Here is a 25,016-nt window from a genome sequence, read left to right on the forward strand (position 1 = left end):
ATGTAGCTCAGGCTGGCCTGGAAATTCACTAAGGTTTGCCTTCCTCAGATGCTGGGACGATGGGTATCACAGCTTTGCACAGTTTGGATTAGTCTCATTAGTTTGAGTCTTTTTGCTAATTTTCCCACTTCATTTAAGTTATCTAATTTATTAGCATAGTTGTTCATAATATGCCTTTATTGTTCCTTTTACTTCAATAAGTATTGATGCTCTTTTATTCCCAATTTTAATCACTTCAGTATGAGTTCTCTCTCTCTCTCCCTGTGCTGGTTTGAATAGGAGTGGCCTTTATATCCATCATGTGTTTGAATGCTTGACCCATAGGAAGTGGCACCGTTAGGAGATGTGGCCTTGTTGGAGTAGGTGTGGCTTTGTTGGAGAAGTATGTCACTGTGGAGGTGGGGTTTGAGGACTCATATATGCTCAAGCTACACCCACTGTGTCACACAGTCTCCTGGCTGCCTTCAGATCAAGATGTAGAACTCTCAGGTCCTCCTCCAGCCCCATGTCTCCCTGCACACTGCCATGCTTCTCACCATGATGATAATGGACTAAACCTCTGAAAGTGTAAGCCAGCTCCAATTAAATGTTTGCCTTTATAAGAGTTGTCTTGGTCATGGTGTCTCTTTATAGCAATGAAACCCTAACCAAGACACCGGCCTTGGTCAGTCCATATAAAAGTTCATGAGTTTTGTTCATTTATCAAAGAAGTACCTTTTTGTTTTGTTGATTTCCCCAAATGTTTCTAATCTATTCTTTCGTTTTACTCTAACATTTATTAGATTAATCGTGGTTTCAGGATAAATTTATCCACATATTTAAGGAAGAAATTATATCAGTTTTATACAATTTTTAATAAAAAGCCAAAGCATCTACAATATTTGATTTTATCAGGTGAAGCCAACATTACCCTAATCCCAAACCAAAGACATTACAAGAAAAGAGACTCATAGATCAGTAGCTCCCACAGATACAAATGCAAAAATCCTAATAAAGTGTTAGTAAATTGGATTAAACCATCTATAAAATAAATTATACACCATGATCAAGTGCTTCAATTCTCAGAGACCGTTTAACTGATTGCATCAACAGGGGAAAGAAGAAAAAAGATGACCATACCAATATATGCATTTGTAAAGGTTTTGACAAACTTTAATGTCTATTTGTGCTAAAAAGCTCTCAGCAAACTTGGAATTAAAGGAGGCTTCCTTGATTTAATAAAGAGGGCCTTTAAAAGAAAAGAAAGAAAAAGAAAGAAAGAAAGAAAGAAAACAACTTTACAGCTAACATAACACAGCCGTGAGAAACTATGTTTCCTTGGCTCCGTAAACAAGGCAAGGATCTGCTCCCTCAATATTTCTAATTAACATCACAGTACTAGCTGATGCAATAAGATTTAAAAAGGGGGTTATGGGGAAGAAGAGCTAGAGATTGGTGGAGAAATTGGGGATGGGGTGGGGTCAGAAGCAAGAGGATTGCCTCAAGGTTCAGGCTACAATTCTAAACAGGGGCTGCCCCAACTGTTAGTGCAGCTGTGGATGGAAAATGTCACGGCCACTCCCACAGTCAGTCTGTCAGTCTCTCACAGAGCCAAATGGAACTTTGCATAAGATCTAGCAACTGTGCTCCTATATGAGTTCAAGTTTATGATCACACATCAACCTGAACATAGAAGTTCACACTGGCCAAAAATTGGAAGCAAAAGAGATGTCTTTCAGTCAGTGAATAGATAAACAGTAAAACATAACCAAATAGTGAGAGGAAACAAGCTGCAAGATTATATAATTTGTGTGTGTGTGTGTGTGTGTGTGTGTGTGTGTGTGTGTGTGTGTGCATGTAGTACACCAGTGTCATTGCACACATGTGGATCCCAGAGGACAATTTTATGGACTTGGTTCTCCCCTTTCACCTTTATATGGGCTCTGGGGAACAGACACACGTTGCCAGCTTTGTGCAGCAAATGACTTTACCCACTGAGCCATGTTACTAGCACCCCATTTTTTGTTTAAATTAAATAAATCTATTTTAGAGACAATCTTTAAGCCACAAATACACACATATATACATAACTACATAATATATGTATATTTTTATGTGTATATGTTTATATTATAAATGTATACACACATATGGCTAGGTATGTGAAATAACTCTGAAGGCTATATACTGTATGAATCCAACTACATAACATATAAAATGTTCCAGGAAAGGAAGTATTTTATTGGCACATTCTATCAACCTTTAGAGGTTCATATCAAACTGATCTTACACAAATCTTTTCAGTGGACAGAAGTAGCAGGGAGAATCCTCAGTCCAGCTCACTGTACAGGATAGCCATACACAGAGTCCTGTGCGTGTCATGGTTGCACACCGTGTTGAACAAGGCACAGGGAATGCCATCTAAGGACTAACCTCATTCCAAATCAATGCTGCTCTCCTTATTCCTAAGAGCTATCCTAAGAACCTTCAGATCATGTTAGACTAGCCTGTCCTGTTCCTCTACATCCCATATTGGCTTGTTAATTGCTATTGCATAGAATTTAGAGGCTAATTATAGAATCCTGACATTCTTACGATGTCTTCATCAGGAACACAGCATAGCTTGTATTTGTGTGTGTGTCTCAATATTTTGCTACCTCTCCCCCAATTCATATGTTGAAATATTTTTCTTTTTTTTAAGATTTTATTTTATGTGTATGAGTACACTGTAGCTATACAGATGGCCGTGAGCCATCATGTGTGTGGCTACTGGGAATTGAACTCTGCTGGCCCCGTTGGCATAATTCACTGTAGCTGTCTTCAGATGCACCAGAAGAGGGCGTCAGGTCTCATTACGGATGGTTGTGATCCACCATGTGGTTGCTGGGATCCGAACTCAGGACCTTCGGAAGAGCACTCAGTGCTCTTACCAACTGAGCCATCTAGCCAGCCCCATATGTTGAAATCTTAACCTTCCTGACCAAGGATAAAGGAAGAAGAGCTTTTTATGGGATATTAAGTTGAAAAAAGCTTAGGAATGAGTTAGTCCTTATAAAACAGATCCAAGGGTGCCCATTGTTGCTTTCCACCATGTAAGAATACATCAAGAAGGTGTTTATGAACAAGGACACAGGCTCACCAGACATTGGATATGCTCTCCCCAACGTCTTGGCATTCTCAAGTTCTACAACTGTGAAGAATAAACTCCTGTTGTTTATAAACTACCCCATATGTGCTATTTTGTCAGCACAATCCCAATGAACTAACACGCTAACAAAAGAATCTTTAAACAGTACCCCTAAGCCAAATCTTTTGAAAAAGTTTTATTATTGTTTTGTTTTATTGATACAGAATCTCCCCCAATATGTAGTTGATATAGATCTGGAGCTTGCTTTACAGTCAATCTTGGCTTCAAACTCACATCAAAGTTCTTGCTTCTGCCCTAAGTGCTTGGGTTATGGGAGTGCACCACAGTGCTCAGCTCACTGACCAAGTGTTGATGAACTCTGACTCGTTAGAACAGGTCTACTCCAGCTATTATCCACCTTGCTTGTAGACGTTTCAGAACTGACTGTTGAATTATTCGGATTCTAGTCACCGTGACAAAGTGTCTGAGGCAATCAAGCTAAAAAGAAGTGGAAAGTTAGTGTCGGTTTTTAACTTCAGGGGTGGCAGCACACCCAATCCACTCTATTGCCTTTGTTCTTAGAGCAGGGATATATCACAGCTGGGAGTGCACCCTGAGCCACTTCAGACCTTAATATTTTCTCTTGTACTTCAGTTACATGTAAATAATGTGTATTTTTTTTTTATGCTATTGAAGTAGGCAATGCTGGAGCTTAAAAAAATATTGGGAAAGAACCAGTTATGCCTCCTAGGAGCATTCATCTGGTAGAGAAGATAAGGTAAATACAGAAATGTTTCAAACAAAACCTGGAAGGTTCCAAGGGGAAATAATAAAAACTGGGTAGGCTGGGGCTAGGTACAATTTGGAGAGAATCAGAAAAAGAATCCCATGGAGAATATATCCTTTGATTCTAGCATATGCACTGCTCAAGAGCACTATTTGTAAAAGGACCTGGGAAAAAGTTGGAAGAAATCTGGGTACAGTGGATTGGGTACCTACTTCCAGCATTTATTGTGCTTGTGGGATAGCCTGAGCTCAGGAGCTCTAGACCAGTTTTGGCAACGTGAGTCCCAGGCAACAGACACAAATAAACATATTGGAAGTAATGAAACTTCCAATCCCAGTACTCTGGAGGCTCAGGCAGGAGGACTTTGAGTTTATGGCCAGCCTGGCCTACACAGGTCAGACCATGTTTCAGAAAAGAACACTAAAATGCTGGGGCAAGAGTGTAGCTCATCTGGTAGAGAGCTTGCTGGGGTTCAACCCACAGCACTGCCTAAACCACTTGTGATGGTACAGCCTGTAATCCTAGTGCCCAGAAGTGGTGGCAGGAACCAGGAGATCCAGGTTATATGAGACCTTTTCTTCAAAACAGAGCTGGAGAGATAGGTCAGCACTTAAGAGAGCGTCTTGTTCATCTAGAAGAAGACCTGGATTAGGTTCTTAGCCATCACATCGGGCTGCTCACAACTACTTGCAATCCCAGCTCCAGTGGATCTGTCAACCTTTCCTGCCTTCATGATCACCTGAGTGCATACAGAACACACACATAAATAAAAGCAAATCTAAAAATGGACAAACAAATGAACAGTAGACAAGGTTTGTGGAGAACACTGTTACTGATGGAGGGAACAACATACACGAATCATGAAGTTGGAGAAAAGATGAACTGGCTCTGGTCAGGATGAATAGTAGATGGGGTACATATGTTAAAAGTAAAAACAACTGACTTGGGTGCCAGTGTGGTTTTATACGGATGCTGTTATTCTCAGGGAACAACTGAAGAATCTTTAGGGTGGGTGATATTGGGGACTGCTGCTGCTCTTCTGTCCGCTAGTGTGCCCTAAGTTGTTTCTTTTGTTTCTGTAGGGACAGGAACATATCAAACTTCAGACAACAAATAAAACTCATCTCTTCTACCTAGAGTCGGGGTGGGGATGGGGAGTGGGGCATGGGGTGGGCCCCTGAGAGAAGGACGAAGGATGGATGGATAGGTGGTGGTGGGGGCAGAAAAAAAGCTAGGGCAGAAGATTCCAGTTAATTGTGCACAAACCTAGGCCTGAAACTGGTGGCATTAGTCTTCAAAGAAGAATGAACTACAAACAATTGGAGGGTAGTCAGAGGTTATCCAGCAGGCCTGAGTACCAAACAGAAAGAATTGGTATACATGGGCATTCTAGGTTGGTGACAGAACACTGGCTTAGCGTGTGACTGAGGTCAATCCCTAGTGAAGGGTGTGCGTGTGTGTTGTGCGTGTGTTGGTGTCAGAACTGTCAGAAGAACTGTACCACCCAGGTGGACAGGGACCTGTAGAAGCTATCTATGTTCAGTGATCTTAAGGTTTCCTGCCACCAAGGTTTTGATGTCATGAAAGGGGTACCACTGAGCAAGCAGGCTCCCCAATGAGGAGTCAGTAAAGGCAACAAAGCTTGGTGGGGGTGTACTGTGGCCAGGGCAGGCTTTCTTTCTTGTCTAGTCGGACTCTTTCTTGTCTGCACGGTTCTGGGGTTCACATGGGCCCTGAGACTTCTCCGTGGGCCTCTGTCGGCTCACAGGCCTCGGCGCGCTCCCGCAGGGCCTTCTCCCGCAGGACCCGCACACTACAGCCGGGGCTCTGCTCCCTTTTCCCCCACCAGCACCGGGCAAAAGTCGGCCTCAGAGGGCGGCGCGCGCCATGCAGGTCCCGCAGCTCCCCGCCTCGGCCTCGCGCCTGCCGCCCCCGCGGCACGGCCAGCCGCAGCCCCAGTGAGGAGGAAGAGGCGGAGGAGGAGGCGCCGCCCCCTTGGCGAGCTCGGCGCCCCGGCGGCCTTGGCAGGACCCATGGCGGATCTCTCGCCTGCACCGGCTCTGCGGGAAGGCGGCCCCCGTGCGCACCGGCCCTCGGCGCCCTCCCCTCCGCCGCGCTCTCGCTCCACCTCGGAGCCCGAGGAGGCCGAGCTGTCGCTGAGCCTGGCCCGCACCAAGACCCGCTCGTACGGCAGTACGGCCAGCGTGCGGGCGCCTCTGGGCGCCGGCGTCATCGAGCGCCATGTGGAGCACCGGGTCCGCGCCGGGGACACGCTTCAGGGCATCGCGCTCAAGTACGGAGTCACGGTGAGCAGGGCGCGCCGCCGCGGCCCGGGCCTGCGGCCCCCCGGGCGGGGTCGGGGATGGGAGCGGAGGGTGGGGAGCAGGCCGTACGTCCCCGCGTCCCCGCGTCGCCGCGCCGCATCCCTTCGCGCGCTGCTGCGACTGCAATGGGCGTCTGAGCTGCTGCTGCGGAGAGGGGCGGTCTCCAGAGCTAGTGCATGGCGTCCCCAGTACCCTGCCAGTCTCAGATCGTATCTGTCGCGCGAGAAACACCAAGGAGGCCCGCGTTTTGGTCACTACCCACAGCCACCTTTACCCGTTTTCCTCCCCGGAGCTCACTACATATTTACTCAAAGCCACACGGATACGAATTCTGCGCTGTGTAAACAAGCAGTGATGAGTCAGGATGTACAGTCCTTCCCGTGGATGGTTCTGGTTCTACCGATTGTGCTTCTTTATTTAGAAGTGAAATTACACCCCTGTGCTCACTGGCGACCCTGAACGTGACACCTGTCGCTAAACAGCAGCCAGGAACTATGGTCTAGGTGAGCTGGAGTTTTACAAATTTATAAGGGTCAGCGTCTTGGGTATATTGCATTACACCTTAGGGAAGATCATGGAAACCCGAGGGAACAAATTGTTTCATTAAAATTACTTATAATTGACTGTGAGCTGTGTGATGGCCTTTTTACATTGGAGCTCAGTATCCATTTTCAATATCTTTCCTGAAGCTTCGTGGGCAGCAGTCGGGAGAAAGATGATCTTGCCTGTATCTTCAGAGTTAACCTATTTTGCATATGTAACCAGGTGTTTGTGGACCAGCAAGTCTTTCTATCTAACATTGAAGCATTTTGAGAGCTTGATCACACCATTTTGAGACCCTTCTCGGCAGTTCTAAATGTGAACACATACTTACAGCCTGTCTTCGTGCACTCACTGGGGTCTAGTTTGGGTCAGAGCCTAGGAAAAGCAGAACTGAGACATCTTAAGTGTATGAGTGTTTGGCCTTAATTTGCATATGCGCACCTTCTGTGTACCTGGTGCCCAGAAAGGCCAGAAGAGGGTGTTGGATCCCCTGGTAATGAAGTTACAGAGGGTTGAAACCCATCGTGCGCGCTGGGAATTGAACCCTGATCCTCTGGAAGAGCAGTCTGTACTCTTAACTACTGAGCCACCTCTCCAGCTTCTGTTTGTTTTCATGATTTTCATACTTAATTTGGTTTTCTTAAGCCTCAGGGGAGACAGGTGTGGTTCATCTTTTTGCAGATGAGAAGCTAGATAAGTGGTCAGGATATTTCCAAATATGGTTATTACCAAGACTGGCTTGAGTTAACACAGGGATAAAGAATTTTCTTTGCTCTAAATATTACTTCCGGTCTGCATTCTTAGCAAGCGCTCTCAGCATCCTGCTCACTGAAGAAGGAGGGCCATTTTGTCTGGTTTCTGTGCATCTTTGCTACTAGGCTAGTATGTGTATCCTTATGAATCTATGATATCCAAAAGAGCCATTTTCTATGGTCTCTCCCTGTGACAGTTATTCTGTGACACATGTTCTTCTAGAATTGCTTGCTTCTGCTAAATACATGCTTAGTGTGATCTAGACTTTCCTGCATGTATGTCTGTGTACCATGCCTGGTGCCTGTGGAGAAGAGAGCAAATCCCTGGGACTGGAGCCAAAGTATGTTGTGAGCTGCCATCACATGGGTGCGAGAATAAAAACCTGGTCCAGGGTAGAGCGACCAGTGCTCTTAACTGCTGTAGTGTCTTGCCAGCCCCAACTTCTGATTCTAATGTAAATTCAGGCATAAAGAATTAGGTACTCAATTTATGGTCACAAATAGTCTATAATGTGATTTCTCAGCTTCAATACTATTGTTAATGCATTTTTAAAATTTTAAAATCTTTTTTCAAGACAGGGCCTCATGTAGCCCTGGTTGGCCTTGAACTCCCTATGTAGGTGAGGATGACCTTGAAGTCCAGATCCTTCTGCTTTCACCTGCTGGAGTAAGGTGTGCTATGTACCCGTGTGTAACATTCTGTTGATACAGATGGGAAGATTCCATGTTTCAGGAGGCCGGACTGAGCATTGTAGGGTATTTGAAAGCACCCCTGTGCTCTGCCCACCAGACACTAACCCTCACTCTCATCTGTACATTGCTGGATGTTCTCCTAAAGGCAAAGTCACACATGTTTGTTTGTTTGTTTGTTTGTTTTTGTTTTCAAGACTGGGTTTCTCCATGTTGCCCTGGCTGTCCTGAGACTCACTCTGTAGAACAGGCTGGCCACAAACTCAGAAATCCGCCTGCCTCTGCCTCCTGAGTGCTGGTACTAAAGGTGCGTGTGTGTGTGTGTGTGTGTGTGTGTGTGTGTGTGTGTGTGAGAGAGAGAGAGAGAGAGAGAGAGAGAGAGAGACCACTGTCCAGCTTCTTTATTCTTAGCTTATTACTTTGATGAAATTGTTTTGGAGGTGCTCCTACTGGCTACATAGAATAGGGAAAGTGATAATGCTTATCTTTTTTTTTTTAAAAAGATTTATTTATTATTATACCTAAGTACACCGTAGCTGTCTCCAGATGCACCAGAAGAGGGCATCAGATCTCATTATGGGTGGTTGTGAGCCACCATGTGGTTGCTGGGACCTGAACTCAGGACCTTCGGAAGATCAGACAGTGCTCTTACCCGCTGAGCCATCTCACCAGCTCCGATAATGCTTATCTTAAGCTGGGTGTGGTGGTACACACCCATAACACCAACAGCCATTGAGGAGGCTGAGGCTGGAAGGTTACTGGGAATTCTATGTCAGCCTGGGCTATACATCAGGGAGCCAGGGCTGCATAATAAGATGATGAGATGAACAACCGAAACCATCAACCAACCAACCAAACCAAACCCCTTCCCATAATGGCCAAATGGTGTTCTTATTTTATTATTTTTGGTTTTCTGAGACAAGGCTTCTCTATGTAGCCCTGGCTGTCCTGGAACTCACTCTGTAGACCAGGCTGGTCTTGAACTCAAACGAGCACTGCCTCCCAAGTGCTGGGATTCAAGGCATGTGCTATTACCACCTGGTTCCTAAGGTCTCTCTTCCTAGTGACTCTAGCTTGTGTCAAGTTGGCATAAAAACCACTCAACAGGGTCGATTTTGTTTTGTTTTGAGACAAGGTTTCCGTGTATAATCCCAGTCTGACTTTGAATTTGTAATCCAGCCTCAGCCTCTGGAGTGCTGGTATGCATCACCATGCCTGAGCATAAAGGATCATTCTGCCTGCTGCTATGATGAGAGACTGTATGGACCAGGACTAAGAGGAACAAGATAAGATGAAGGCTTTGTAGTGATGTGCTGAACTAGAAGAGTAACTAGGATAACAGCAGTGAAGAAGGGAAGATGGGGTGAGAAGTGGCTGGGTCTGGGTTCTCAGTTGATCTGCTGTCGGCTGTGTCTCAATTGCAAACCAGGGACCACACACAGACCAGCTAGGAATGTGACTTAGTACACAAATATAAACTCACTTGCAACATTGTGAATTTGTATTTTGGCAACTTGATTGCAGGGTTCTCAACTATGAACTTTCTTTTAATTTTAAAAGATTTATTAATTTTATGTGTTTGAGTACACTGTAGCTGTACAGATGGCCCTGAGCCATCATGTGGCTGCTGGGAATTGAACTCTGGATGGCCCTGCTCATTCCGGCATAATATACTGTAGCTGTCTTCAGACGCACCAGAAGAGGGCGTCAGATCTCATTATGGGTGGTTGTGAGCCGCCATGTGGTTGCTGGGACCTGAACTCAGGACCTTTGGAAGAGAAGTCAGTGCTCTTACCTGCTTAGCCATCTTGCCAGCCCAACTATGAACTTTCTTGATACAGTGTCAGTCACAATGTAAAAAAGATAGACATATCTACTTGTTCTGCTTATTTGTTTACTGTTTCCATTGAATATATCTGACTTAGACATCTGTATACATCATAAGTATATCTGACTTATCTGCCTGGAGACCCAGGGGGCCTCTCTGTAAGAAAGAAGAATTATGTTTAAGAGTTGAGCCAGGTCAATTGGCCCCAGTTCTTTCTTCAGTGAGTTGAAAAATATGACATTTCCACAGTGTCCTTTCTTCAGTGAGTCACCAATAACCCAAACCCATTATTTCCTCCTCTACTAGTATTGGACTTGGGTTATTTGAGGCCTATGTTAGACACCAAGGCTACATGATACAAATGTTCTCTCTTTCTAGCACCTGATATCTCCTCCATATGTGTGTGAACTCAATCCATAAAAAGTCTGGGTGGTATGAGATAGTAACCCCTGAAGTGAAGCAGGCTCTAGAAGGTAGGATCCTAGGTTGGGACTGAGTAAGGGTGCACAGCCTGCTTAAGATATCAAATGCAAGACTTGATTTGAGGTCTATTTCTTTTCTTAAAAAAAAAAAAAAATTAAAGTGGGCCTGGAGAAATGGCCTAGTGGTTAAGAGCACTTGCTGCTCTTTCAGAGGACTTGGGTTTGGTTCTCATCCCCCACATGGTGACTTACAAACATCTGTATCTAAATCTAGAAGATACGATATCTTCTTCTGGCCTCCTTGGGTACCAGGCATGTACATGTAAGCCATACACATGAAGTAAATATAAGAACAATTTTTTTTTTTTTTTGGTGGCTTTTTCGAGACAGGGTTTCTCTGTATAGCCCTGGCTGTCCTGGAACTCACTCTGTAGACCAAGTTGACCTCAAACTCAGAAATCTGACTGCCTGTGCCTCCCAAGTGCTGGGATTAAAGGTGTGCACCACTGCTGCCTGGCATATAAGAACATTTCTAAAGTGACCTTTTTCCTTTGGGTTGGGGAGAGGTGTGACATGCACCTCAGGATGTGAGTAGAAGTCAGAGGTCACCTTACAGGAGTCAGTTCTCTCTTTCCACCCTCTGGATCCCAGAGGCCCATTTCAGGTCATCTGACTTGGTGGCGAGTGCTTTCACTGAGCCATTTTGCAGGTCCTCCTCTTTTTCTTTTCTTTCTTTTTTTTTTTTAATTTCTTTTGAGATAAGGTTTCATGTAGTCCAAGCTACCCTTGAAGTCACTATCTAGCCCACACTGGTCTTGAACTCCTGACTCTCCAACCTCTATTTCAGAACTTGGGGTTATAGGCTGTGCCATTCTCCAGGCAAGGCCAGTTCTGTGTACCAGCTGCAGTTGCTGGTGGATGCTGTTAGTGCCCTCGCTTCCTCCAGCTGTAAGACTTAACACTCAGTTACACTCAGGGTTTGGGGCATCTCTGCTTGAGTTTGAGGAAGTGGTTCTGGGAAACCGAAACCATTTGGGTCCGGTTGAGAAAACCTTTGACTGCAGTTCAAACCTCAGACGCACACTTGCTGGAATGTCCCTGCAATGTTTATCTTTACTGAGACATTAAGTCCCCGTAGCTCTAGTTCTAGATTTAGCTATTGTTTGATTCCAGCATCCTGGCTCCTCCCTGTTGTAGCTAAGCCACTGGGGGAAATTGGTCAGGGCTTGAAATTGCCACTTAAGAATATTTTGTTTGGAAACCTTGGAAAAAGCAGAGGACAGCACAGAAGCTGCAAATGGGAAGGAGGCAGCAAAGGGGACAGGTCTGCATAAACTCTGCCTCCTCCTCCTCCTCCTTTCTTTGACACAGTCTAGACTCATTCTGTATCAGAAAAATACTTACGCCATCTGAGTGCTGGGACTGGATGTAGGCCACGATGCCTAGCATCAGAGTTCAGACCCAGTCCTAGGTCAGCTCTTCCTCTTCCATTCAGCTGCTAAGCTGGGTTGCTCCACATTTCCCTACATTGAAGACACCTTGCTGGGAGAAAGTGGCCTTCCTGTTAGGGAGGAAGAGTCCTGGGAGTTAGACTTAATTGTGTGACTTCTGGGCTGTTTTTAATGGTAACCGCTGAGGCTGGTGGAGGTTGTTGACTGTCACAATGTCACCCAGAATGAAAGGTTTAGCAGGGTCACTTGTGATTTGGGGCTTTAGTAGTTTTTATGTGTTCCTGTCCCTCTCCAACACTGTCACGGAGGAATAAGTATAGAGTGCAGGTTCACCTTGCCTTAAGTGTATGGTTTGGTGATGTTTAATAAGTTTACAATTGTGATGTCCTTGTCACAGTTCAGTTTTAGAGTTTCTTCACTCATTTCACTCACCCATTATGCTCCAGTTCCAGGAGACAGATAATATACCTTCTGACATGCAATATATATATATATATATATATATGTATATATATATACATATATATACACACACACACACATGTATATATGTGTATGTATATATATACACACATATATACATATATACATATATAAGTATATGTATATATATTACACACACATATATGTGTATATATATATACACACATATGTATACATATATACATATATGTATACTTTACTAGTATATTATTTTAATTATAATATAGAATTATAATTTAGTTATATTAATATAATACATACATTATATATATTATATGCATGTACACACACACACACACACACATTTAACTTTTGGGGACATTTCCTGTAAGTGGATTTCATATACTTTTTTGAGAATAAAAGCATCCCTTTTCCCATGAGCACATGGTGATGGGAAGGGTCTGGTCACCACTAACACCAGAATGAACAGGTCACAGATCCATGCTGCAGTAAGAAAACCATTTACTGGGTGGTGGTGGTGCCTGCCTTTAATCCCAGCACTTGGGAGGCAGAGGCAGGCGGATTTCTGAGTTCGAGGCCAGCCTGGTCTACAGAGTGAGTTCCAGGACATCCAGGGCTACACAGAGAAACCTTGTCTCAAAAACAAAAGAAAAGAAAAGAAAAGAAAAGAAAAGAAAACAAAACAAAGAAAACCATTTACTATTTCAGTCTGATTCCTGTAAAAAAAAAAAATGGTAGTTGCATGTAGATCTGAGATTATTCTACAAGCCAAGCCAGCAGCCACTATGAGATAACATTTGGGGCTAAGTCTTGTGAATTTCCTCCAGTTTAAATTCCTTTTCACAGAATGTATTTACAGGAGCATCACTTCAGTGATGGCTGTGTGTGTTCTGCCTTATTCTGCCCTGAGGGTTCTTCTTACTTGCTGTCTACGGTGGTCTGTTTTTTAGTGACCAGATGGTGAGCTGGCTTCACTGGGTCATTCTGGCTAGGAGAGGGTGGAAATGTTTGATTGCTAAACCTCCAGCTCCTGAGAAACAGAAAGTCATTCTGTGTCACTTTGAAAGGTCACACTTTCTGTTCTCAGGGTTGAGTGGCTGTCAGGATGAGCAGAAGGCCCATGGAAATGAGTTTTCCAGCTTTTCCTTGCATGGATCATGAGCTGGCCTGCTTTCTTGTGAGGTGAAATTTCCACACCTGTGTTCAGATGGAAACAGAAAGCATTCCTCACAAGATAAAAGATCCTGTGTCCTGGATTATCCACTTACACGTCTGCTGCTGCTTCCTCTCTAACTGGCCTTCTGTTCCTCACCCGCTCCACCGGAGTCTTTCTGTCAAACAACATACCCTACAGCTCCTGGGTAGCTGTTTTTTGTTTATGAGTGAATGATCTTTGACTAGTATTAGATCACATCTCTTCTTTCCTTCATTCTGTAGGAGCTATCATTTTGTTTTGTTTTGTTTGTTATACTTTATTTTTTGTTTTTGTTTTTTGCTTGTTTGTTTGTTTTTCAAGACAGGGTTTCTCTGTGTAGCCCTGGCTGGCCTCGAACTCACTCTGTAGCCCAGGCTGGCCTCAAACTCAGAAATCTGCCTACCTCTGCCTCCCAAGTGCTGGGCTTAAAGGCGTGTGCTACCACTGCCCGGCTCTTGTTTAGTTTTGTTTTATTTTTGAGACAGGGTCTCATGTGTCCTAGGCTGGCCTCAAAGTCAGCTGTGGTTTATGGAGCTTCTGTGGGCTTGAACTCCCAATCCTTTTGCCTTCACCTCCCAAGTGCTGAGATTACAGATACACATGTCTTGGGAGTACAGACATGTGCTACCATGCCTGACCTGGCATTACAGACATATGCTACCACACCCATCCTTGGATTAGAGGTATGTGCTACTATGCCCATCCTGGGATTAAATATGTGAGCCACCATTCCTAGTAGAAGCATTGTTAGAGGATGAACCTAAGATCTCAAGGGCACTAACAAAAACTACTAGCTGAACTACATCCTCACCCTCCCACCCTACTCCCACCTTTTTCTGAAATGAGAATTTCACCATGTATCCTAGGCTAGCCTCTGACTTCATGTGTATGTCACCCAGAGCTAGCCTTGAAGCTGCAGGAGTCTCTCTCCCTTGGCTTCCAAGCATTGAAATTACAGGCTTGTATCTATACCTGTCCCAGGGTTTCTTACCATGTTCAAAGTAAACTCCAGCTTCTACACTTGATCTTGGCCACAAGGCATGGAGGCGATAGGCCTTGGCTTCCTTACCATGCTGGAGGCTTAGTGTCCCCTAGCATTGCCTCAGTCTTCTGGCTCTGCCGAGTAGTTGTTGCTCTCTGTGTAGCTGTCGTCATACTTTGACACTAGGTAAAGATTTGTCTTTAATTAGCAAACAACATAAAAACAAACAAAACAAAACATCAAGCCAAGTAAAAAGTGGGCTTTGTTTTCACTCATGGGAATGAAAGGCCTGAGATACTCTGGCCTCAGACTATGACCCACGTGCCATCTTCCAGGTGGTATCAGTGTCAGATTATGCATGGTAGGAGAATGACTGGCAGTGGCTCAGTCCTTCTCCTTCCTGCAGGAAAGAGAGAACATGGCAGATACCATCCTTCTAGGATGGAAGTGATGTGTCATGAAGCCGAGGTGCTGCAGTACCGCAGGGGTAGGGGTGAACATGACCTCGCCATGTGTTCTGGAGCAGTCCACCTTTGAGCTTGTGTACCAAGGGAGATAGATGGGAGGATCTGGACATTAGGGACCCAGAAGTAGACAGACTGGAATATACCTCAGTCTACATGGGCAAAGTTTTCAAGTTATTTAATTCTCTCAAATCTGAGCCTTCCAACCAGAGGTACTTGGGAAATCTAGATTTTAATTTTGTCTCTAAATTGCCCCTACCCATCACGGTCTCTCTTTCTCACCTTTGCCATCTTCCCAGTTCAAGGGAAGCTAGGGCTATGTAGTAAAACCCTCTTACAAAACAAAGCAAGGCAGGAGGAATGGGGGCCATTTATTTGACTGTTGTTTCTTTAGACTCTTTGAAGTAGGAATGAATGCATTTTTTTTCCACCCAGAATCAATTTAAAGGCTTGAACCAAGCCAATCAGGCTGTTTGACAATCTCACTAAACTTTTTGTCTTTAACTCACTAGAACAATTTTGTGTCAATGAACTGTACGATGCTTGTGGGGTACCGATCATGGTGCAAGTTCACAGGTTAGTATGGAAGTATAGGCACCCCACACAGAGGAGAGTAGCAAGAGATAGACTCTGCCGAGCAGTGAGCCAATTAGTGTGAGTCCTCACTGTGGGCGCAGGCCACATTCTCCTATCTTCTCAGTTGTAAAGAGATCTGGCTTGCAGAGCTGTTGTGAGGGTTATGGGAGATATGTATGTTCTAGTCTCCATTTCCGCCTTACCCACCTCTGTGGGCGGGGCAAGGCCTCCATAGGCTGTGAGGGTTGGAGATAGTAAGCCTGTGTCTACCTGCCACTCACACGTGCACAATCTCTGGGAACCCTCGAGTGAGTATTCACTCTCCGTAGGGTAAAAAGTGACGCGGTCTTAGTGAGATGTCTCCGATCTCCTGTTCTTACACGGCCTTTCAGGCCCATCTGAAGTCAGAAAGATCAGAACCAGATTTTACTTTCTTTATGAAGCCATCTCAATAGCTGCAGCAGTCTTTGACGTTCTATTGATCCACATGCCTCTACCGCCTCCTGGGTCTATTAAGTCACCAAGCAGAATTCCAGAGATAGAGGGATCCCTCGGCAAGTAAAATTGTGTCAGTAGACATTTTTTTTTTTTGGTTTTTCGAGACAGGGTTTCTCTGTGTAGCCCTGGCTGTCCTGGAACTCACTCTGTAGACCAGGCTGGCCTCGAACTCAGAAATCCGCCTGCCTCTGCCTCCCAAGTGCTGGGATTAAAGGCATGAGCCACCACCGCCCGGCGACATTTTTTTTTTTTTAAAAGCCAGATAACAGAAATGTTGAAATTAGAATTAAGTATTAAAGGGGCTGGAGAGATGATTCAGCAGTTAAGAGTCCTGGCTGTCCCTCCAGAGGCCTGGGTTTGATTCCCAGCATCCACGTGGTGGCTAACCACCTCTGTAATGTTAGTTTCACAGGATCTAATGCCCTCTTCTGGCCTCCAAGGGAACTGCATGAATGTGATACACAGACATGCACACAGGCAAAAAACACCCATACTTAACAATAAAATAATAAAAAATGTATTTTAAATAAAAATAAGCGGTACAATTCTACATCTTTATACATCAGTGATTTAGGACTATTGATAGTAAAAAGGTCCATATATGGAAGTAATATATGTTAAGAGCTGCCTACAGAGGGCAGGGGATGTTGCTCAGTTGGTAGAGAACTTGCCTAGCATTCATAAAACCCCAGATTTGATCCCCAGCAATGTATAAACCAGGTATGTTGTCACATAGTGTCGGCACTAGGGAGGTGGATACAAGAGTCAGAAGTTCAGAGTCATCCTTGGCTACGAAGTGACTTCAAGGCCAAACTGTGTGACGTGAGACCCTGCCACAAGCAAATACCCAAACTAACCAATAACAAAAAGCCCCCCTCAACAAACAAAATAAATAAATCTGCTTGTATAGCAGGAAATGACTTTTATGCTATTTCTTGAAATAGCAGGAGTTATTTGTAGAGGGAAAAACCATCGAACGCAGAGAAAGCATTTGCCTCAGTTAGAGTTTTTATTGCTGTGGTAAAAGACCATGATCAAAAGTAACTTGTGGAGGGAGGAGGGAAGTGGTACTACGGTAGCCCAAGGACTTCAAGCATGATTTTGTTCAGAGTGCCAATAGCGTGGCCGGTGCAGAGGGCAGGATGGTGTATTGCAACCTCGGGCTCATGCAGGTTCTGTCTCCGAACGCACTGCCCACGATCACCCTGATTCAGAGCAGCAGCAAGATATCTGAGATGAAAAGCTGCTCATCTTCTGGATCAAGTCTCTGTCTTAGTCAGGGTTTCTATCACTGCAACAAAACATGACCAAAAAGCACGTCGGGGAGGAAAGGGTTTATTCAATGACTTACACTTCTAGATCATAGTTCATCACTGGAGGAGGTCAGGCAGGAACTCGAGCAGAGCAGGAACCTGGAGGCAAGAGCTGATGCAGAGGCCAGGGAGGGTGCTGCTTATTGGCTTGCTCAGCCTGCTATCTTATAGAACGAAATGACCTCCAGTTGGCATGGGCTGAGCCCTCCCCCATTGATCAGTAATTGAGAAAATGCCTTACAGCTGGATCTCACGGAGGCATTTTTCTCAACTGCGGCTTCTTTCTCTCTGATGACTCTAACTTGTATCAAGTTGATACACAACACCAGCCAGTTCAGTCTCCTCAAAAGACTTCCATGATCATGGTGCAGGTCCAGGGTGCATGCCGGAGGCCATGCTGAGGTCTGAGTTCCATGCTGCTACCAGAGGCTGAGTTTATGTGCACGATCCATGCTACTGCAGAAATCAGGTGGGAAGGTCATGATCCCTGCTGCCGTCGCTGCAGTGGTATCGATCGATGACTGCAGACTCATGACTGAGAAGGAGAGACATTGAAGGCCTCTGGGACAACCTCTTCCTAACTGCCCTCCCCCAAAGAAACAGTCTAGACAGGAAGCTATTGAAGAGTCCTGACTGCTGATGGGGTGGAGAGAATCTGGCACAGGGGATGAGACGCGACACACAGGGATGGACCCACTCAGTTTTCTTTAAGGGGCTGGCCACTGGGAATTTGACTGTGCTCCAGTGAGTATATGGGCAACACAAATTGGACTTATTTTGTGTGCCTGCAGCCATATGTACGAATGGGTCATCTGGAATGAGATTCAGGACCTGAAAAAAATTAAGGGTACCGGAAATGTGGGAAGGGGTTTGAAAAAATGAGACCAACACATGGTGTGCTTTCAGTCCGCCATCATTAATTAATTCTCCTTGTTACAAGCCAACAGGTAGATAAAGCAAAACCTCTCCCCCAAGTCCATCAGCAACTTGGCCCAATCAGCAGCTTCATCTTCAGTCTCTGGAGGCGGGACTTCCAGTGTAACAGGAACTTGTAGAGAGGCCTGGCTATTAGCCAGAGGTTGGAGAGAGGTGTGGCTATATGTGGCAAGGTGGGGTCTGACAAAATCAGCCCTCAGCTGTAGGAGGATCACAATTTTGTTTTGTGGAGGGTGGGTCAAGGGCAGGAGGGTGGACCAGGGAAGACTGGGAAGTGAGAGTAACCAGAGTGTATCACGTGTAATTCCTAAGTAATTAGTAAAAATATTGTGTTGAGGGAAAAAAGGCAACTTGGGGAGGAATTCAAAGGAATTCAGGCCAGGAACTTATTAAGGCTGGAGCTGATGCAGGGGCATGTAGGAGTGCTGCTTACTAGCTTGTTCCTCATCGCTTCCTTAGCTTGCTTTTTTTTTCTATCATCTAGGACTGCCTGCTGAGGGGTGGCACCACCCCTGAGGGATGGGACCACCTCCGTCAATCACTAATCAAGAAAATGCACTACCTGGCTTGTCTACAGGCAAATCTTATGGAAACACTTTCTCTATTGAGAGTCCCTCTCTCTAAATGACTCTTGTGTGTGTCAAGTTGCTATAACACAAGCCAGCACAGCGTTGCACACAATTGTTCATGAATATGTACTATTCCATACTTCTAGTAATTTCAACTCTGAAACGTGGTTGTGTATAACTCTACATTTCTTTTTTTGTCTGTGTTTTAGATGGAACAGATCAAAAGGGCCAACAAACTGTTTACCAATGACTGTATATTTCTGAAGAAGACGTTGAGCATCCCAATTCTATCAGAGAAGCCTTTGGTATTTAATGGACTTAACTCCATTGATTCTCCAGAAAACGAAACTGTTGACAGCAGTTTTTGTCATGAAGAGGAGTCTGTAGTGGCTGAGGAAGAACTGCCGCCTCCCAGTCCTCAGGACCCCAAGCCTGTGCAGCCTGAGGAAGTGTCTGCCCAAGATTTCCTGCAAAGACTTGACTTACAGATTAAACTGTCAACACAGGCAGCCAGGAAACTCAAAGAAGAGAACAGGTGAAGGTTCCTGGTATAGGTGTCAGTGTCTGGACCGATGCCCTTGTTTGAAAACCTGTCTTAATTGTAGAAAGTGTATGTGTGTGTGTGTGTATGTACAGGTGCATGTGTGTGGGTGTGTGTGTGTGTGCATGGGAGTGTCTCTATTTTGGAGACAGGGTTTCTCTGTGTAGCCCTGGCTGTCCTGGAACTCAGTCTGTAGACCAGGCTGGCCTCAGACTTAGAAATCTGCCTGCCTCTGCTTCCCAAGTGCTGGGATTAAAGGCATGTGTCACCACTGCCTGGCCACTGTCTTTTTTTTAATGGTTAATATATTGATTTCTTACTCTTCATTTTTAAATTTCTATTTTATAACATATGCCATTTGTTCTATGGACCTCAAATCCTTTTAAATTTTATTTATTCATCTATTTTTGAGTCAGTGTCTCACTGTAGTTCAGCTGGCCTCAAAGTCTGCTTCAGACTCCCATCTGGCATATATAATTTAATAAACATAATTTAATAGAATAATAAATAATAGAATAAAAAATATAGTGTATCTTTAATATATTTAAATATTATGTAAGCAGATGCTACTCTCTATCCAGTAACTGAGAGTCCCATAGAAGGAAGCTACACCTGAACATGTGTGCCCGTTCATTTGGCCTCCAAGGCACATATAGTGTTCTGTTGGTATATTTTTGCTCTTCTTTGCAAGTAGATAATAAGTTATATGTGTCTGTTTCTGATTACAGTTGTAAACACTGATTTCTGCTGGGTTTCTCTTTTTCAGGGATGAAGAGAGTCCCTATGCTGCTTCTCTTTATCATAGTTAGTGACTGGCCGACGGACTAATCCAGATCACAAAATGGCTGGACCCTAAAGAGCCCCACCTGTCTGCCTCAGAAGCAACGCTGCTCCTGGACTCCCATAGCGCACCTTCGAGCTGCAGTTAAGTAGACCTGCTGCAGCTGCCCTGAAGTGACCAGCTCCTGGCTTTCTATAGTTAAGTCTTACTATGGCATGATAGCAAAACTGTATTTATTCTAAAGCCTATCACTTTTGTAGATGGTGGTAGTTTTAGACAGGCTTTTGTAGATACAAAAAGCATCAGAGACTCTTTATATATTTAAGCCAAAAGCTATGTTTATTTCCTGATGAGATCCTAAATGTATGGAAAACATGGTGGCTGTAAAGTGATAATGCATTTTGCTGTGTGTTTATAACTCAAGTGCTATAATATATATTTCAATATCACATATTCTGTACTAATGTAAAGAACCAAATTTTGTCTGCTATTTTGTAAAAGTAAACTACAGATGTGTGGGTGAGAAAATAAACTATGTTTTCACACAGGAGCCTTCGTTTCTCTTATTCAAAATGGGGAAATAAGATCGATTTTGTTTGATTTGGGTTTTGTTTGGAAGACAGGGATTCATGTAGTGCAGGCTGACCTTGGACTCACTGTGTATCTAAGAACAACCTTGAACTCCTGATCTACTTGTCTCTACTTTCTAAGTGCTGGGATTCCAGAAGGGCAAATGAACCCACACCAGCATGAGACAGGCGAAATTCTGTTGACATTGTATCTCTGTGTCACTCCATTTACAGTTTATCCTTGCTGTGCTCCTTGAATTAAAAGTTAGGTTTTTGTTTCTTTTAATTCACCTTGTCTTTTATTATGCCTGTGAATTATAGCAGCAAACTTTAAGCAACATACCAATGACAGCTGATATATTTCTAGTTTCACATCTCTTCATTTACTGAGTTAAATACCTTTAACTAGGTCAAATAAGGCGTTAGGCTTCCACAGAAATTTCCCTTTATTACCTCTCCTCGACATCCCCCAAAGAGTCTGATACTTGTGGTGTAAAATGGAGTTTGTTTCTCTGTTTTCCTTGCCCTCTTTCTTCTTCTCCATTTCTTTCCTCCTCACTGTTTGTACCTCTACTCCTAAGGAGCAGGAGCCCGGGGCGTTAGTGTAGCAGAGCCTGCAGTACCAGAACATCATTGTCTTAGTTACTCTTCACTTGCTTGGCCACATCATGGCCAAGACTACTTAGAGAAAAAAGAGCTTATTTGGGGCTTACAGTTTGAGATGGTGAATCCATGATCATTATGATGGGGAGCTTGGCCCACCTAGTTCTGAACCAGTGCTGAGAGGCCACATGTTGATCCACAAACACAAGGCAGAGAGTACACACTAGGAAAGGTGTGGGTTTCTGTAACCTCAGAGCCCTCTGCAAGTGATACACCTCCTCCATCAAGGCCACACCTTTCTAGTCCTTCCCAAAGAGTTCTACCACCTGGTGACCACTTGCTCAAATATATATAAGCCCCGGGGGGGGGGGGACATTCTCATTCAAACCATCAGAATTGTAGACCCAGCCTTGAGAGGACCCACAGGTGCCATGATGGGAAGATGGGAAGTAGAAACTGTTCTTGTCTTGCTGGTTTGTTTGTTTCTCACTTAGCATAATCCTTTATGTTTTGTTTCTCATTGAACCTTTGAAACAGAGTCTCTCTCTCTCTCTCTCCCTCCCTCCCTCCCTCTCTCCCTCCCTCCCTCCTTCTCTCTCTCTCTCTCTCTTTCTCTCTCTCTTTCTGTGAGTGTGTGTGTGTGTGTATGTGTGCCTATATATGCACTAATGGAGTCCAGAGGTTGAACATGGAGTCCAGAGGTTGAACATCTTCCTCTATCTCTTTCCATTTTATTCATTAACTCAGTCTCCTCTCTCTCTCTCTCTCTCTCTCTCTCTCTCTCTCTCTCTCTCTCTCTCTCTCTCCCTCCCTCCCTCCCTCCCCCCCTCTGTGTGTGCTTGCATATGCACATGTGGAGGCCAGAAGTTGACATCTTCCTTTATCTTTCTATTTTATTTATCCACTCAGTATCTCTCTTTGAACCTGGAACTCACCAATTCCAACTAGTCTAGATAGCCAGTTTTTCCCAGGGACCCCCTGCCTCTGCCTCACAAGTGCTGGGATTGCAGGTGGCCAGCTTGCCCTGCTTGGGTTTTATTTGGGTTTGGGGGAATCTGAACTTGGTCCTCATACTTGCTTAGAAAGACACTCATCCCCTGAGCCACGCTCCCAGCTCCCATGCTCTCTGACCTCCGTTCCTCAGGTTTGCCCATGATGCCATCCTCCCCAGCTCAGAATGGGGCATTCTCCAGACAGGGCTTCATTGTTTCTGCTATAGTTGTCTTGTGAGCTGTGGAGGTTTAATTGGAAAAGGAGAAAACAAAAAGGGAAATGGAAGAGGCCCAAACAAGCTTCTGTGGGCTACAGGAATAATATGCTCAGCAGAAAATGATTTAATTTGGCAAAGATTGATGATATCACAGATGCTCAAATTTTAAATTATGACCATAGGCTCAAATATATTTCTTAATTCCCTGTCAGCAATTTCTAGCTACAATATCTCTCATCTTCAAATATTCAGCAGTTTTGTAGCCACAGTTTAACTGTACTGGACTAGAGGGGTTTGTTTGTTTTGACAGGGTTTTGTTTAGATCCTTGGCTTGAAGGGACTCTAGCCAGCCCGAGCAGAGCATGGCAAACATGACTCTGGCAGGCCTTGATGTGGAAGTGTAAGCTGAATAAACCCTTTCCTCCCCAACTTGCTTCTTGGTCATGGTGTTTTGTGCAGGAATACAAACCCTGACTGAGGCATCGTCCTCAGGAAGCTCGTGAGGTGACTACTGCTCCAAGTACAGATAATCTAGTTTGTGGTGGACACTTCTCTCTGAGTCTCTGTTTGTTCAGAGTAGCTACAGCAAGCCCTGAGGATAACTGTAAACGGGCAGGCCTTGCTTGGGATTGAGATTACTGTTCCAGGACATCCAGGGAGACTCAGTTACAACACTGCCTGATCACACTCTTACCTGCAAATATTCAGCAGTTCTGTAGCCACGGTTTAACTGGACTGGACTAGAGGGATTTCTTTCTTTGTTTTTGACAGGGTTTTGTTTATATCCATGGCTTGAAGGGACTCTGGCCAGCCCAAGCATGGCCAACATGGCTCTGGCAGGCCTTGCCCTTCTCCCCATATTCCATCTGTCTTGCTAAAAACTATTAGATTACAGTCTTAAAGCTAGCCACCAAGGTCCATTCTTCCTCCTGAGGTTGACTACCAAGGTCCAGCTATCAAAGTATTCAAGTCCCACAGTCAAAAGTCCCTTTTGGCTGACCTCATTAACCTGTCCAATCAAAATTAAACAGAACATTCTAACACTGGTTTCTCTCATTGCCTTCACAAACTGCCATTTTCCTACATGCTGCATCTGTCTCCTCTATCCAGAGGCAGCCCTGTGTGCGTGTGTATGTTTGTGCCCAGATAAATACCTTTTCCCCCTCTACCTTGTTCCTCTCCCCTTCTCCCTCATCCTTTATATCTTGTCTTTGTCTCTTATTCCCTGCACTTTGTCCCTCTGGAGCAAATAAATCTGCTCTTTGCTGAGAACTTGGTCTAGGGGTGTCTTCAGCCAAAACTGGTCTCTTCAAGGCTGGCTTAGAACTTGCTATGTAGCCCGGCCTGGGCTCAAACACACACCAATCCTGCCTAAGCCTTCTGAGTTATGGCCCACTAGTCCAGGCTCTCCGGAACTGGAAGTTGCAATGTACTCCAGGCAGCCTCTGGATTGGAATCCTCCTGCCTCGCTCTGCCAGAGTGGGTATCTCAGGCTTTTGTCACATGGTTGGCCACTTCTTTTTGCTTTCTTTTGTGACGGGGGCTTGCTGTGTAGCCCAGGTTTGCCTCAAACTTGAATCCCTCCTGCCTCTGCCTCATGGGTAGAGTTCTGAAGTATCTTAGTGCAGAATCACCATAGAGAGCACCTAGATTGTCAAACCTGGCTTCTGCACCTGGTTCACCACTTCTTGACCTCATGAACTTGAGCTTATCCAATGTTCCTGATCCTGCTGTGAAAGGATGCTCTTGTTTGTAAAACAGGATCAAGCGTGCTCCTTCTGTCTTGGTTACCAAGAGACACTAATGAAGACTACAATAAAATAAAGACATTTCTTTAAAAAAAAAAATCCCACATAGATACTTAGGTATGTGTGCTTTTAAAAAGCATTTGGCTGAGATGATGCAGCCCTAACCAGTTTCCTGTCTGAGGTCCAAACAGCCTGTGTGACATAGTTAAAGCAGAGTTGGTCGAGCCAGCACAGATGATTCATTAAACAGTTTGGGTCATTGTGCTTTGGTAAATATAGTTTGGGCAAAGGTGTTTTGAACTCTCTTCTCCACACTCACCTGTGGCTGGGTTCTATGGTCTCTAGAACATGTGGAGAGATTAGTTTGTGTACCTAGCAGGTTTTGCATTTTGCTTGCCTCTGTACCTCTCCAAGAACTCTCTTCTCACTGTGAAAACCCAGTGCCACGCCCATTCCAGTCGAGTCTCTGTGTCAGCAGCCCACAGAGGCGTACAGCTTCAGAGAAGCTAGCCTCCTGGAATTCGTTGGCGTTCCCTAACTCATATGTGTTCCAGATTGGTCTTTGTGATAGTCTATGGAGAGTTTTGTGTGCTTTCATTCAGGCATAGACGTGCCCCAAGAAATAGCCAAACTAAGATTAAACATTGTTTCCTGGCCTCCACAGTGTTCCAACCAATCCTAATC

The 25,016-nt window shown here is 44.6% G+C and overlaps 1 protein-coding gene across 1 annotated transcript; it reads left to right on the forward strand.

The window, feature by feature from the left end:
• Positions 1–5,790: 5,790 nt before the first annotated feature.
• Lysmd2 (LysM domain containing 2) lies at positions 5,791–20,750 on the forward strand. Its single transcript, XM_031345277.1, has 3 exons — positions 5,791–6,199; positions 19,090–19,415; positions 20,188–20,750. Exons 1-3 carry the CDS (start codon positions 5,927–5,929, stop codon positions 20,228–20,230), a joined length of 642 nt encoding a protein of 213 aa, XP_031201137.1. The 5' UTR covers positions 5,791–5,926; the 3' UTR covers positions 20,231–20,750.
• The last annotated feature ends 4,266 nt before the right edge of the window (positions 20,751–25,016 follow it).

The sequence above is a fragment of the Mastomys coucha genome, unplaced genomic scaffold (assembly GCF_008632895.1).
Source record: "Mastomys coucha isolate ucsf_1 unplaced genomic scaffold, UCSF_Mcou_1 pScaffold23, whole genome shotgun sequence".
NCBI lineage: Eukaryota > Metazoa > Chordata > Mammalia > Rodentia > Muridae > Mastomys > Mastomys coucha.

What these genes read in the sequence shown, in the direction of transcription:
- Lysmd2 (XM_031345277.1), top strand. Translation starts at nt 5,927, where the DNA reads ATGGCGGATCTCTCGCCTGCACCGGCTCTGCGGGAAGGCGGCCCCCGT. An exon ending in CGCTCAAGTACGGAGTCACG is followed by an intron (nt 6,200 to 19,089) that starts GTGAGCAGGGCG and finishes TCTGTGTTTTAG; the next exon opens with ATGGAACAGATCAAAAGGGC. An exon ending in AAACTCAAAGAAGAGAACAG is followed by an intron (nt 19,416 to 20,187) that starts GTGAAGGTTCCT and finishes TCTCTTTTTCAG; the next exon opens with GGATGAAGAGAGTCCCTATG.